General features: G+C 31.8%; 7 protein-coding genes across 7 annotated transcripts; 6 read left to right on the top strand and 1 right to left on the bottom strand.

Annotated features, from left to right (window-relative positions):
- Nucleotides 1-245: 245 nt before the first annotated feature.
- On the top strand, nt 246-920 carry GO595_004563 (family 20 glycosylhydrolase; the record flags this gene model as incomplete). The annotated part of the gene is made up of 1 exon (XM_067917708.1): nt 246-920. The coding sequence occupies one exon, from the start codon at nt 246-248 to the stop codon at nt 918-920; it is 675 nt and encodes a 224-aa protein (XP_067775145.1).
- Nucleotides 921-6,365: 5,445 nt separating this feature from the next.
- On the top strand, nt 6,366-7,196 carry GO595_004562 (uncharacterized protein; the record flags this gene model as incomplete). The annotated part of the gene is made up of 1 exon (XM_067917707.1): nt 6,366-7,196. One exon carries the CDS (start codon nt 6,366-6,368, stop codon nt 7,194-7,196), a length of 831 nt encoding a protein of 276 aa, XP_067775144.1.
- Nucleotides 7,197-7,276: 80 nt separating this feature from the next.
- Nucleotides 7,277-7,738, top strand: GO595_004561 (RNA-binding protein; the record flags this gene model as incomplete). The annotated part of the gene is made up of 1 exon (XM_067917706.1): nt 7,277-7,738. One exon carries the CDS (start codon nt 7,277-7,279, stop codon nt 7,736-7,738), a length of 462 nt encoding a protein of 153 aa, XP_067775143.1.
- A 473-nt stretch (nt 7,739-8,211) lies between these two features.
- On the bottom strand, nt 8,212-10,179 carry GO595_004560 (Glycine--tRNA ligase; the record flags this gene model as incomplete). Its single annotated transcript, XM_067917705.1, has 1 exon — nt 8,212-10,179. The coding sequence occupies one exon, from the start codon at nt 10,177-10,179 to the stop codon at nt 8,212-8,214; it is 1,968 nt and encodes a 655-aa protein (XP_067775142.1).
- Nucleotides 10,180-12,043: 1,864 nt separating this feature from the next.
- Nucleotides 12,044-12,334, top strand: GO595_004559 (uncharacterized protein; the record flags this gene model as incomplete). Its single annotated transcript, XM_067917704.1, has 1 exon — nt 12,044-12,334. One exon carries the CDS (start codon nt 12,044-12,046, stop codon nt 12,332-12,334), a length of 291 nt encoding a protein of 96 aa, XP_067775141.1.
- A 471-nt stretch (nt 12,335-12,805) lies between these two features.
- Nucleotides 12,806-13,960, top strand: GO595_004558 (Calreticulin family protein; the record flags this gene model as incomplete). Its single annotated transcript, XM_067917703.1, has 1 exon — nt 12,806-13,960. One exon carries the CDS (start codon nt 12,806-12,808, stop codon nt 13,958-13,960), a length of 1,155 nt encoding a protein of 384 aa, XP_067775140.1.
- A 346-nt stretch (nt 13,961-14,306) lies between these two features.
- GO595_004557 (TBC1 domain protein) lies at nt 14,307-15,383 on the top strand (the record flags this gene model as incomplete). The annotated part of the gene is made up of 1 exon (XM_067917702.1): nt 14,307-15,383. One exon carries the CDS (start codon nt 14,307-14,309, stop codon nt 15,381-15,383), a length of 1,077 nt encoding a protein of 358 aa, XP_067775139.1.
- Nucleotides 15,384-15,410: the final 27 nt, after the last annotated feature.

The raw sequence follows: 15,410 nt of genomic DNA, 5'->3' as shown, positions 1-15,410 counted from the left end.
TAAATCAGCAAATCAAAAAACAGTACAACGAAATTAATCTATACGCAAAATATATTAAATAAAAATTGTATAAATTTTTGTAATAAAACATAATTTTTATGCGCTGGCATTGGAATAACGATAGAACTTTCAAAACGACGATAACATTTTTCTGTGGAAAGCGGTTTTCTGACTATTGAATTTCGTTGACAAAAAATTTTCCATTTAAACGGTCTTGTTTTCCATCCAAAAAAAATTGTTTTCCCATGCTTGGGTGGAAAACAGGAGAGACAACGCACGAACCTGCAAAGAAAAAATGGAACATTTCACAAGATGTGATAGGCCCAGGCGTTTATGAAATCACTTTTAGATATACTAAAGGTAGACATAGACTTGATATTTTCGGAATCAAAATCAAATGTAATGGAAAAGAAGCTGTGTCAGATCCTCATCATGGAACTACTGGTAATGTAAATTCAAATAACACATATCATGTAACTATTGAACATTTTGAACAACCTGTATTTTTGGTAGCCGTTATAAGAAGCCATGGCGGAAGCGATTCAAATGGGTTTATTCAAATAGTACGTAAAGAATATAGGGGATTGAAATGGGTTACAGGTGAAATACAACCAGGACATCGATATATCACCAAACAATGGGATATCACAACATATTACAATGGTCCTGGTGATTATGAAATTAAGTTTCAGTATACAAATGGCCGTCATAGGTTGGATATCAGAAGTCTCGAAATCGTCAACAATAATGAGGTAATTGGCCAAGATAAACATGAAGGCTACACGGGGAAGGCGGACGTTGGTAATTATTACTACGTTCAGATTTTCCCTGTTACTCACCAACCAATATATCTCAGATGTGTTGTTAGAAGTAATGGAGGCGTTGACTCAAATGGATACATAACAATTCAGAAAATTTAAGTAAATTCTTTTTTAGATACATGTGATTTTGTATTTCAATTTTCAACCAGTTAAATCTTGATATTAAGTTTAGCATTTTCATCATGTTTAAAATTATATAATGCTGCAATTCTTGATCGAAAAAATTTCGTTTAGAATCAAAATATGTGAATGTTTGTACTCAAAAAATTCTAGGAATTGGTGTAAATGTTTTTACAATGATAATCCGTGTACAACAACTGTTGACAACAGTATTAATTAATGAATGTTAACTATTAATGACATTTATATTTACTTGTTCTAATTCATTTCCTAATGCGAATACATTTGTAGAAGAATTCATTAAATTATCATTTTAATTAATGAATTCTTTTCATTATTATGCAAATGAAATTTTAAATTTGCATTTAACAAAAAAAAAAAAAAATAAAATAATGATATAATTTATATTTTTTAAAATGAAGAATACCAATCGACTTTTTTTTCTTCAGGAGTTTCCGATCATTTTAAATACAAAACAAAAGGTTGCATCACAAACATACTTAGTCAAAAATTGGAATCCATTTGATCGTTATCAACTAAAACGAACAAGCCATTAGCGTCACTTTTCTGACCATTGTTCATGGAAAACAAAGAGAAGCCACAAAAGAGCCGAGAAGAACAATCACCTGAAGCTTCATTTATTTCAATTTACAAAAAATTCGAATTTACTTATGATGATGTTGAGGCCTCTCTAAAAAAATGTTCAGACAAAATTTCTCAAATAGGTTACATTCCACAAAATGACGTAATCTATAATCATGAAAATTTACGTTCTATAACTATTTCCAAGAATTCCACAAATGTTAAATTTTTTGAAGCAATCCTAGCCTTTGGGGAATATTTAATTATTGCATATACAGAGAATCAAACCCAATCTGTTGAAACTTCGACCAAAAATCTCTCAAATCAACTTCCTTCAAATCTAACTAAGCTTAAGCATCAAGTCATTGATATACTTCAAACAAATTTTAAAAATGATTCTAAAGCTAATGAGCTTGTTGAGTCTTTTCGTGAAAAATCCAACGCTCTTGATGATCATTTAAAAAAATCCAAAACTGAAAAATTTGATTTAAAACCATTGGAAGAAGTAATCCAAAAAATAAATGAACTGACCAAAAAGATCCGTCCACAAGCTGAGGTCAGCAAAGTTATGCAAGATCTTAATACAACCATAGACTCTATTAAAAAATATTTATCCAATAATTTACCAGTTAAAGAACGTTGGATTAAAACCATCGAAAAGAATGATCTCATTCTTAAGATTGAACCTGATTTGACTCTTCCCACCAAGATTCCGAATGATCTTTCGAAAAATATATTTAATGGCAAAACCAATTCCCGTGCCTTATTTTCATGTTTAATATGTGCAGCGACAGGGCTTCTATTATCACAACATATATCATCTACTAATCAATCCGAAACTTTCGGCACTAATTGGGATGATTGGTTTAACCGCTACTTCATTCCGCTTTCAATTTCCTTCCTCAGTGACATCATCTTAGTTCAACATTCGATATGTAGTTCATATGTTTTCCCAGCCTTTATAGAGACCATTGCCAATGTTTTTATCTTAAGCACATTTAAAAATGGTATGAATACTATCAACAAGTTTATTGATAATCGTTCTATCCCAGAACATAATGAAGAATTTCAACAATTTTTACGCTTGATTACAACAGTATCATCATTAATTCCAGGGTCTGATTTTGCAGAAGCATTTTTTTATCATTCACAACGAAATAATTCTAAGATCATTCAAATGTCCACAACATTTGTATCAGAAAATTTATTCTTTATTTATTTAGATTTATTGACGTCGTTAATACGTAGCAAAGATTTAGCAATTGAAATCTTTTTAGTTATATATCGATCTACATCAGTTAATCAAATAGTACATTTCACTAATTTCCAAAATGCTATCATTGGACATGCGAAAGATCTTTTATCATGTGAAATCGAACGTCATTCACTTGCAGAACGTGATGTTAAAGGCTTAGAATCAGTCATGCGCTTATATAGTGCATTATGGAGATATCCGGCAAATGAAAATGATCCAATCGAATATCAAATGTTTAATATTGATCATGACAAACAATTCATGCAAACATTTACTGAAAGTTTATTCTCATTAATATATTCTCCGATACCTGCATCACTTAAAGCTGAATGTTTAAATCTTTTATCATCAATGCCATTAAATTTTTGGCCACAACTTGAAACATGGCCATTAATCACAAAAGAAAACTTTGAAAACAAAGATGGAATTATAACTGATATTCATAAAATAGAAGCGCCAGATCATATATTTAATATACCACAAGCAATTGCACATTTCTTTACAGAACAATTTAACAAAGGATTTTTACCTAAAAATGAAATATCAATAATCCAACGATTATTATATGAAGAAATCTTTTGTTATTTAGCTTCATTTGATTATATATATCCCGACACTAAATGGAAAATCATTTTAGAATTATGTAAATTTTGGATATCAGCAATTTCAGCTAAATATCCTCTAAAAAATGATCGATTTAAGATTTGTGAATCAATCTTTAGAACAGCGATTGAGAAACAAGATTTTATATCACAATTAATCTCATTTATATTAGAAGATGCTATACCACTTGAAGTAATGCATTCCATCTTAAAGTTATTTTTATTATTATTACATTATGAGAAAGATTTCTTATTATATTCTCATCAAACTTCTCGTCCTTGTACTGAGACATTAGTTAATCAAATCTCATGGAATTCTGACGCAGTATCTAAAGTATTAATATGTGCAACATCATATGAAAGTAATTTCCAAATCACATGTTTACAATTAATTGAATATTTATGTAAATTTTCACCAACAATAGTTCAAATCTTTTTAACAAAGCCACAAGCTAAAGCTATTCAAGTCTGTATGAATATATTAAACAAGAAAGAGCCCGAAATTAAAAATCCTAATTATAATAATATAATTTATGATAATACAAATACTAATGTCCGATGTTTCTTATTACGAATATTTATTAATTTAGGTGCATCGTCATATTTCGTACGTCATGTTTGTGGTTTTGATCAACATAATCCACCACAATCTATTATCAATTCGAATTTAGAAAAAGGAATTATTAATAAGTTAATGATAATGTTATGTAAACCAGAAACACATTTTAATTATCCACAACTTGTCGATTTATCATTCCAATTAATATTATTAGAATGTGAAAACTCTTTAACTATTAACTCAGTATTAAAAATATTATCTGAATCTCGTCAATCATTCTTCATCACACAATTACAATATTTACGTAATCCGAAATCTTCAATTAGAGCTATAGGTTGTATGTTACAAATATTATCACGTGAAGCTATAAATACTTTAAATACTTCTTATGGTACTACAATTAAAATATTTAAAGAATTGATGGAACCAGAAATGAATTTACATAGCGATTCAATATATTATTATGTGAATGAAGCTAAAAGAACAATTTTGTTGTTGGATTTCGTTGAAAGAATTAACGTTAATGAGAATTCAATATGGATAGCTAAAGGTTTAAATGATATAATAATTGCATATTTTAACTCTAAACCTGCTATCGATTATATGAAAGAACAACCTTTGCAATGGAATACAATTTGGTGCGCTTTGTTAATACAAATTTTGGAGAAAATTCAAACGTTGATATCTTTTAATAATAATAATAAATTAATAGAACTTACAAAGCCTTTAAGTGATTCTTGCGCAATTATCGGTAAATTCATATTTAATCAAAATATATTCGGGTATAATATGAAAGAAATAGAAAACCTTTTGATTTTAATATTAAATGATATTTCATATTTGTCAGAAATTAATCACACGCTATCGTTGATCGGCATTTATTCGTTATTAAATTCTGTGATATCGGCGATGATCAAATCGAATTCAAATAAATTTGAGAATTTAAACAAGACGATAGAGATTTTACATCAACAAATTTTTAATTCAATTATTAGAGATTCAAATAGTGAATATCCGATATTACAAAGTATTTCATTATCTTCGTTTGAATCTATTATTCCATTTATTAATAATATTCAACTTGTAAAATTTATTAATTTATTAATTCAAAGTATAGATAATGATTGGGATAATTTTGAAAAAGATCCAAAACTTTCTTCATTTAATATAAGTTCTAAATGTAGTTTATTTACTAAATTCATATTAAATGACCATAAAATAGGAAAAATACTTATTGAAGAAGGAATTATTAAAAAACTGTCAAACGAGCACTTTTGGTGTAAAGTTGTGAACTACTTAAGACAATTACATGAAAATCAAATTAAAATGGGAATTTTAATATTACAACTTTTATCAACAATTGAATTAATGTATAATCAAAGTGAAATACTTCATTTACAACTTTTAATGTTATTTAATGAATATCAAACACAAATTTTTAATATTTTAGATTATTCTGGTAATATTAATATGATTGGTATAGAATTCTTAATAGAATTCACTCGTTTTATTTCAGCTTATCCTAAATCTTATATAATTGATTTAAAGAATTTAGGATTTTGGAACAAATTTCTTTTCTTTTTCAAACGGTTCGCTAATGACGCGGAATGGCGTATTATGATTCACGGAAACGTAAGCGACGATGTGCCTAAAAAAGTGACAGAGCTTTTGACATCGGCACTTTTCTTAATCAATAGAATGAGTGATATTGAAAATATTTTAGATAATCCATTGATAGGTGAAGAATGGAGAAATAACATAAAAGATAAAGATAAACCTTTGCCTTTATCTATGATATCATCATTTTGTTTACAAATGATGAATAAAGAAAGTGATAATGAGTTGGCACATAAGGCTGCAATTATGTGTTTGCTTATCGTGGAGAAACATTGCGAAAGATGGAATAACAGCGTGACACACTTCGATTTGGGCAAAATGAAACAACAAGCAACAATGTTTAAAGGTGCTGACTTCGAAAGATTGGTAAGTGGGGATAGAAGTGAAAAGGCCATCCTGAAGAAGTTAATCGAATTCTCAAATGAATAATGACATTATTGATAAAATACATAATTAATTTTTTGTTTTTTTTTTTTTTTAGGAATAATAAGAAATGAAATTTAATTCGTTTTTCATATGTTTAAATCTCATTTTTGATAATCAAACTAAAAACTTATTATAAATATTTTAAATTAAGCCAAAGAAACCAAATAAATATTGCTAAAATTCAACTGTGGATTAACCAATTCTCAATTGAGAATTAGAAAATTTCAATTTAAAACCAAAGTGAGTTCACAATTGCTGGAGATTAAGAGGAATGCATCAATTTTTGAGAGTTTATATCCCTATCGCCTGATATTTGAGAGCAAATATTTGTGCCAGATTTAGAAACCGTCGAGGAAATTCACTGTTTTGTTTTCGCCTCCAGGATGAATGCGAACAATTACCCAGTTGAATTACTTATTAAAAGTAATCATAAAGGGCTGCATTTATCGCCTGTTAGTAAAATTTCGTCACCAAATGTGAAACAATATCCACAAGTCATATCTAGAAACTTATTCAAAGATTCTTCGGTATATGTTTCAATAGAGGATGAGGAGGAAAAACAAACTGTTCGGGATTCATTAACTAAAGCTGGTGCAAAAATTGTTGATAATGTTCCTGACTTTGCAGATTACATTATTTCGACTAAAAGGATGCCTATTAGGCAATCCCCTGCTAGAAATAGTGTTGGAACTCGAAATTTAAAATCAATTTTTCAACGTATTCCACAACAAAGGAATATTTTATTAGAGCAAATTCCATGGGCCACTACTAAATCAATTACTACAGATTTGGCCATTCCAATTAACCTAACAGATGATGAAGAATCTTCAAGTGATGATTCATCAAATTTACAAATTGTTGTTGCAGATACGAAAGGACGACTTCGGCCAATACACTCCGCCTTTAAGCAACTTCCCAAACTTCACCTTGGACCAGTTCCACAAGATTATACATTTTCACCGTTTGATCCAATACCAGAAAATCCCACACAATTCATACAAGAATGTAAGAAGGCAGCCACTGAGCAACCACGCGTCATTAAATTTGGCCCACCAGATCATAATTATTGTTATATTTGTAAGAAGCATTTTGACAATGCATCTCAACATCATGCATCACAAATGCATCAAATGCACCACAACGCATTAGATTGGAGCAAATTTAATGAGGTCTCCTCCTCCATTAATTCTCGACATGAAATTCTCTTCAAATAGTTTTTTCTAAGACAACTTCCATAAACATTTAATGAGTGATCGTCCAATCAAAAGTGCCAAATTTTGTATATACTCCGAAAATGGAAGACAAAGAACACCGAATCCAACTTTATATTGGTAACATTAACTTCCGGACCACAGAGCGCGAACTTATGGAAGAGTTTTCAGAGTGTGGGAAAATCTTAGGCGTAAAGATCCCGACACGGAACGGAGCGTCATGTGGTTATGGGTTTATAACAATTGGCGATAAAGAAACGGCTGATAAAATAATCCAACGATTCGATGGCGCAGAATTACAAGGAAGAAAGATTTACATCAAAAGTGCTGGCAGAAGACCAAAAGCACCAAATTATAAAGATGAGAATGAGAGATATGAACATAGAAATGACGATTATTGTTATAGAGTAGAAAGAGAGAGGCCTTTATACGATGAGAGATTTATGAGAGAAATACAATACAACGATAGATATAGACAAAGAAAAGATTACCCAGGAGATAGATTCAATGAAGCGCCGAGAATGTGGTGCGCTAGAAGAAGATGAGTTAAAGAATGGTGTGATGTTTATTCGTTTTGGTTCTGTGACTTAGAGCTGTGAGTAAATCATTGAAAAAGATATTTGAATAGTTTATTAAAACCGATAGTTGATTTGGTGCTGTGGTAATTGCACCCAGAGATGTTGACCTGCCGCAGCATGTTCGAACTACTGAAGAATTCACAGGCGAATGAATGCTCAAAGTGCGCATCGCAATTTGATTGTTCTGCGTGAACTCATTAAATGTGCGCCACTACATCCAAAGCGACAATGCGTTTAACATGTACACTAAAGCTGAAGAAGTTAAGCGCCGAAAAAACAAAACACAAAAAGCTTCTGAAGTTACGGTTTGGGCGTTTTGAAAATGTTTGTATTAAACGGTCTCCTTGTTGAATAAGCAAATTTTCTCTCTATAGGAAAAGAGCTGGAGCAACTTTTCGTTGTTGAGCGAATTGTCATGAAGAACTGATGCTTTTTAGTGTTTATTCATTTTCATCTTTTGGTGGGTTTACAGCTGGATATTTATCGTGAATTTGCTCCCACGACTCAAATCCTGATGTCATTGCAGCGACTTCTTTCACTGCGTCTTGCATTGAAAGTCTAACTTGCTGTAAGCTATCGCGCTCACGTAATGTGACAGTTCCATCTTCAACTGTTTTATCATCCAAAGTAATTGCGAATGGAATACCAAGCTCATCTGTTCTTGCATAGCGCTTACCAATTGAAACACCTGAGTCATCAGATATATGTGTCAGATTGGCCCTACGAAGTAAGTGTCTAACTTCAGTAGCAAACTTCTCTGGGACGAGCTTGCTGCTGAGTCTAAGAACAACGCAGTTGTATGGTGCAATAAATGGTTTCAATCTAAGAACTCTACGTAATCCACCCTCACGAAGATAGAATGAGTGTTCGAGGATTGCTGTTATTATACGGCCAACACCGAAACTTGGTTCGATAACGTTTGGAATAAATGATCGATTATGAATAGTAATAGTTTCTTTCTTGCATGTGTACATACCATAACCTAACTTCTGTCCTGCAAACTCATTGGTTGTAAGCTCGTCGAACTTAGCTTTGTCTTCTGGGCTAAGCTTGGAAATTGCTTCGTTTTCTTTGCCTTTCTTTGGGGTGCCCCCGATCATCTTCTCGGCGGTTTCATAACGTGCGAAAATTTTTTCTGCTTCTTCTTCGCTAACGTTCTCCATGGCTTCGGTTATTGACTTGCTTGCGGCCTTGAAAGTTTTGCCAAGGACTGCCTTGTTGGGGATGATGGACACCTTGACTTGTTGGATTGGTGTCGGAAGGCGTACTTGAACTCTCATTTGTGGGTTTTCCTTTTCACCAGCTTTGGCTGTTGCTTGGGCATGGCGGGTAAGATCAAAGGATTGACGATCTGCAATACCAGCACATTCAAGCCAGCCACAAGATGGAAGCTTGATTTCAAGGTCCCAACAATCACGAGCATAATGTGCTTTCTCATTTTGACGATGTTGACGGAATCTGATAAACTCTGGCTTGATGCCACAATCAGTGATGAAGATGTAAGTTCTACCAATGTAGTAACCAATGGTTCTATGTGGAATTATCTTCTGATCATGAGCTTCCTTAAGTGTCATTAAAACTGCTTCTGGTTCATCATCCTCAGACTCATCTTGGCGTTGAGCTGAGAGAAAAGCAATTTTAAGATCTTGGACGGTTTCAAATTTTGGAAAATCATCTAATGCTTCTGGATCAGCAAAATGCTCAATTTCAGCCATCATGAACTCCCTGCACCTGACAAGACCATTACGAGGTGAAATTTCGTTACGGTATGAAACACCTTGTTGAACACATGCGAATGGTAATTTGCCACGATTGAAGTCAAATAATCTTGGGAAGTTAACAAAAATGCCTTGTGCTGTCTCTGGACGAAGGAATCCTGGGATTGCACGATCACCTGGTCCGATTAATGTGTTGAACATTAAATTGAATGGAACTGATTTAGAAAGTGGATTGCCATCAGGTGACTTGATTTGGTATTTCTCTATCATTGCATCAAGGTCATCCTTAGGAAGATCTGATACAAGTGATAAGTCATGATGCATTTGTGCTTTTTCTTTTGGATCTTTGCATTTTTCAATTCTTTGGTTGAGCACGGATTCAACTAATTGATCTGCACGATAAAGTTGCTTATTAACAGTATCTGTAACCATTAAATCTGCAAATTTAGCTGTATGTCCTGAGCTTTGGAGAACTTTATATGGTGTGAGAGCAGAGCAACGTACTTCAACCATGTCATCTTCAATGACAAAATGTTCCCTCCAACGTTTGAGTAAATTTCTTTCTATTGAATAACCAGCTGGCCCAAAATCATAAAGACCAGCAACACCACCATAAACTTCAAATGATGGAGCAAAGAAGAATCTTGAAATTTCAAGATCTTCAAGCGTTGTTCTTGTGTCGTTAGACATGAAAAATGTGGTCAGCCATTTCTCACTTTTTGTGGTGAATTTTTGCTAGCAAAGGATTTTAGTTCAAATTCCAACTTTAGGAGCACACATAGAATATATTGAGTGAGCTTCTTTAACGTACAAAACGATTATAATAAACAGAAAGTATTGGTTCGTTCACTTTTATATAAACTTTTTAATATTTATGAGAAAGAAGTATTAAAATCTTTGCTTTAAATAAAATTTTTAAATCTATTAATAAAATGATTGTCAATTTGGATTTTCTCAATCGGTTTATAACTTATTTTTGCTTTTAGTATGTAAATTTATAAACATTTATTTATTTTGCTTTTTTCTTGAAAAACATAAAATTGATATTAATACGAAAAATATTAGTTTGTTGTTTTTAATATTTGATATTTGCTGATATTATATTTGGAATTTAATCGATGCATTTGATACAGCTCTTATAGAAGTATCTGAACATAATTACAATAAAAGAGTGAAACTGATTGAAGAGAAAGTAAATTCAGTAAATATTGCGTATGTAAAAATACATAAGAAAAAACAATTGTAAAATTGTACAAAACAGCTTCGAAATACTGAGCATGTTAATAGCTCACAAGTATTCATGTTCACTATGAATCAAGTACAACGTATTACAAAATTTCAAAAAATTAATATGCACGTATAAATATCTTACCTTATATGAAATAACCAATCTCATGAATTGCTTTATTTATAAAAACATCAGCTGATAATTGTTGAATGAAATATTTCATTTAACTTCAAAATAAGCTTATAGTTAAGGATTAGTTATTGAATTTTGTTCGGTGTTCCCTTTTGCTTAAATATAATAATAATTTATAAAAATTTGTCCAAATGCTTTTAATTAAAACTTGCAGACGTTATTTGAAAATAAAGCAATAAAAAAGTTGAACGTTTCTCTGAAAAAGTACTCGAGTCACTTTTATTACAAGCTTGAATGAGGAAGAAAAACCATTATGATCAACCACAAAGAAATGGATTTACATTGCCATTGCACTACGAACAAGTCCTATCATGGGTGGCTTTTTTAGCAGAAATAGTATTATACTTCACTCTAATTTTTCCCACATTGACTCCCGGATATAGAATCGGTATTACTATTCCTTATTGTATTATCTTCGTGATATATAATACATTGCTTCTTATTGCGGCATCTTGCAAACATGAATCTGCATATATTGATCCACAAAATGATCCAAAATCGCATGGTTTCGTTTGTAAGCATTGCAACAAGTATGTTTATTTCAGATGTAAACACTGTAGGTGCTGCAACATTTGCAGATTGAACTTTGATCATCATTGCTTTTTTTTGAACAACTGCGTTACAAAGGAAAATTACGCACTGTTTTTGAGTGCCGTATATTTTCTAATGATTTCATGTATATTTTCAACATATTTATGCATATATGTGATAATGGGAAATGAATACAAAGATGGAGAACTTCTCCAAAATGCTTCTGAATTCTATGGCAGTGTTGTTTCTAAGCCAGTTGCATATGTCTTTTTATCGCTGTTTCTTGTTATGCTACTTGGCGGTGAAGTTTTTTGCGCATATTTAATTGCATTGCATACTCTTTTACACAGAAAAAGGATTTCGACATTTGATTTAATCACATACAGACGGCAACTTGAACAAATGAAGATTATTGCTTCAATGCAGAGGCAAAATTAATTATCATTAGATAAATTGTTCCTTTCCTTCTTTTAATCTATTAATAAACTGGATTGTTGTTTATACTTTTTTGACAATGATGCAGCAATATTTTATTCTTTTTCCAAGCAGAAAATTGCTTTTTAGTTTTCGGCCGTTTATTAGAGGCCGTTTAAACAAAATCTTATGTCAACAGAAGAAAAAACTTTTAATGCAAAAAGAGTCAAGAGACTTGCAAAGAAAGCTTTAGGAGATCAACCAGTGAAAATTAGTTCATCAGGTTGCGAAATATTAACAAGTGTTGTTACTGAATTCGTGGAGCTAATGTCACTAGCTGGATTAGATTTCTCAGAACATCCAAAACAATACGTAGATTCTGGTGGCGTTATAAAAGCATTAAATGAACTTGGATTTTCTGATATTGCTGAACAACTTCCAGATTTATCAATGTACACAGAAGATATGTGTAAAACCTAGAATGCTTTCTTATGTAATTATTTAAGTAAAAAGTTAGTTACGCAATTATCTACAAAAAAATCATAAAATCAAAATATTGTAAAAAAAAAACATCCTATTTTGGCTTATTATTAACATTTTTAGTGATGTAAAAAAAATGAAAACTGTAAGCAATATAAGTATTCTCGTTTTATAAAATTTTGAACAAATTAGAAATAACCTTTTTGATGCAAAACAAAAAAGAAAACGAAGATTGCACCAAAAGTGTACATAGATATCTTGACAATGGTATGTATTCTTTGTGTTTCTTTCTTTTTGTCATAACTTCCAGTTAATTTCCGTATTTCATCCCTTTCTTTCAGAACTAATTCTATTTGTGATTTTTCTGGTGTGTTGTTTGGAATCATTTCTTTTGATTCTTCATCCTTTTTGATTTTTATGTTTCTTTGCATTTGTTTCAGTGAACGTTTAATTATAATAATTTTTTATTTAATGTTTTCCTTCATATTTTGGAAACTAATTTTCTCAGAAGTATATTTTGAGGAAAGGTTTGATCGTGGATGGGAAAAGCGTTGGATTAAATCATCAAGAGTATCACCAGGTCAACATTTAGGAAGATTTCGAGTTTCAGCAGGATCTTATTATTATAACCGAAGATTACAACGAGGTCTTCAAACAGTTGATGATGGCAGCGAGTATCTTATTTCATCTAAATTCAAACAGTGTTTTAATACCACAGGGAAAGATTTAATTTTTCAATTTTCATTAAAACTTGAGAACAAGATTGAGCATGGCCAAGCGTATCTTAAACTTTTGCCTTCAACATTTAATCCCACACAATTTTCACGAAAGTCACCATATCGTATTCTTTTTGGCCCAGATTTTCGAGGTTGGGATCGCCGTCATCTTGACTTTCGTATTTCACGTAATCGTACAGAATATAAAACGTATGAACCTATATTAGCATTTAATGATCAATTCACACATGTTTACACATTAATAATTTATTCCAATCAAACGTACAAAATGCTTAAAGACAATTTCACAGATATTGAAAGTACTCTTGAAGAAGCGTTTGGCTATTGTCAGCCTCGTTATATTCCTGATCCATATGAAGTCAAACCTAAAGATTGGGAAGAGCGCGAAAGCATCGAAGATCCTGATGACATTTCACCCGAATTTAACAAAGAAATCCCGCAATTTATTGCCGATGAAACAGCCACACGGCCGACAGATTGGGATGATGCGATCAATGGCATTTGGACTCCGCCGCTCGTTGCTAATCCAGAGTACCGAAGCGAATGGACGCCGCGCCGCATCCCGAATCCTGCATTTCGTGGCGAATGGAAACCTAAAATGATAAATAATCCTGAGTATGATCCCGACGTTTATTTTGGTAAGCCCGAAGACTTATGTTATGTCGGAATTGACGTTTCACAAGACGTTTCAGGATCAATTTGGGATAATATTCTTGTGACAGACGACTTCGAATATGCACAGAAAATGATGGAAGAAACGTTCAATAGTATCCAAGAAGGAGAAAGGATTGCATACGCAAAGGCACAACAAAAGAAGGAAAACATGGAAAATGCAGATATTGGATTAAAGGTTAACATTGATAAAGATAAAATGCCAAACGAATTATAAATATTATGTAAAAATATAATATAAATGATAATTTGTTTGTAATGTTTTTTTTGTCTTTACAAGAACGAAAAATGAATATCAGTGATGATATTAATTTTGAAACAGCAAGAAATATTTTTATATATATGTATAAAGCATCAAATTTATTTTTCTATAAATATTTGCAGTGAATTTAAATCTGTAACACAAATGATTTGTAAAGTATTCATTTTTCTGTACATAAAAGCCACTTTTGTCATCAAATGAGCAATTTGTTGTCCATCGTCTGGAACCGTTTAAGTTATAAGAACTCAATTAAACGTTCTAATCAATAAACGTTAACTCCTTGCACCAAAATTCGGCTTGGATGCAATACCCTACATTTAAAATACTTCCACTTGTTCAGGTTACTGAAAACGAAGATCCTGTTAATACTAAGCTGATTCAAACACTTTGTTGCAAAGGTCTTGATGAATGTCCTCCAGAAGATCGTGTAATTGCGTGGCTTTTATTATCTGGAATATATCCTGAACAACCCGAAGCTTGGCCCAATGTCAAAGAAAGTCTAATTTCCCAATATAAAGATTTTATTGACTTATTTCAAATTGATGGATATGAAAAAAAGATAATTCCAAATACCACAGATTCCCATGACTACGGTGTTCCCAAGCCAGAGCTCATGGAGCTTATTCATGGCGATATTATTCGCACTTCACATCACATCATATTTTTACCAAATCCCGATCTTACTATTAGCAGTGATGATCCCGAAGATATTCTTTTACCATACCATGAACAAATACGGCGTCTTGAACGTATTCTTTATATTTTTGCCAGTGTTAATCCAACCTTGTCATATGCGCAAGGCTTTAATGAGATATGTTGTATTATATATTATGCATTTTCGTTAGGTCTACCATTCTTTAACTATGATCATCTTGCCATGGAAGCATTTGTATTTTATACATTTCAACAATTAATCGCCGTCACCAAACTCAACGAATTATACACAACACAAGACAAATCATCGCTTATATATAAGCAAATGAATCTTTTTATGAAAATTCTTCAACATCATTTACCGAATTGTGCATCCACAATTACTACGCATTCGATTCATCCTCTTTGTTTTTGTTACAGATGGTTAAATCTGATGTTTGCGCAGGAATATTTGATGCCAAATTTGTTACTGATTTGGGATGCATTATTTGCTCATTTTAATGAGTTGGTAGAATATGAAAAATATATATCAGTGGCACAGGTAAAAATGATTGAAAAGCAAATCGACCCTGATGACTACATAAAAACTATGAATTCTTTGCAGAAAATTGAAGTGGATAACGTAAAGTTACTTTTGATGTATGCTAAGAAATATTGGGATGAGGACCACATGGAAAAAGAAGAAGATAAAAAAACGGCTTTCTTTAGTTTCTTTAATAAATAAATAACATGAATTAGTACTTGAGACATG

This window comes from Histomonas meleagridis, assembly GCF_020186115.1.
Source record: "Histomonas meleagridis strain 2922-C6/04-10x chromosome Unknown contig_27, whole genome shotgun sequence".
Lineage (NCBI taxonomy): Eukaryota > Parabasalia > Tritrichomonadida > Dientamoebidae > Histomonas > Histomonas meleagridis.
This window is presented reverse-complemented; position numbering and strand designations above follow the sequence as displayed.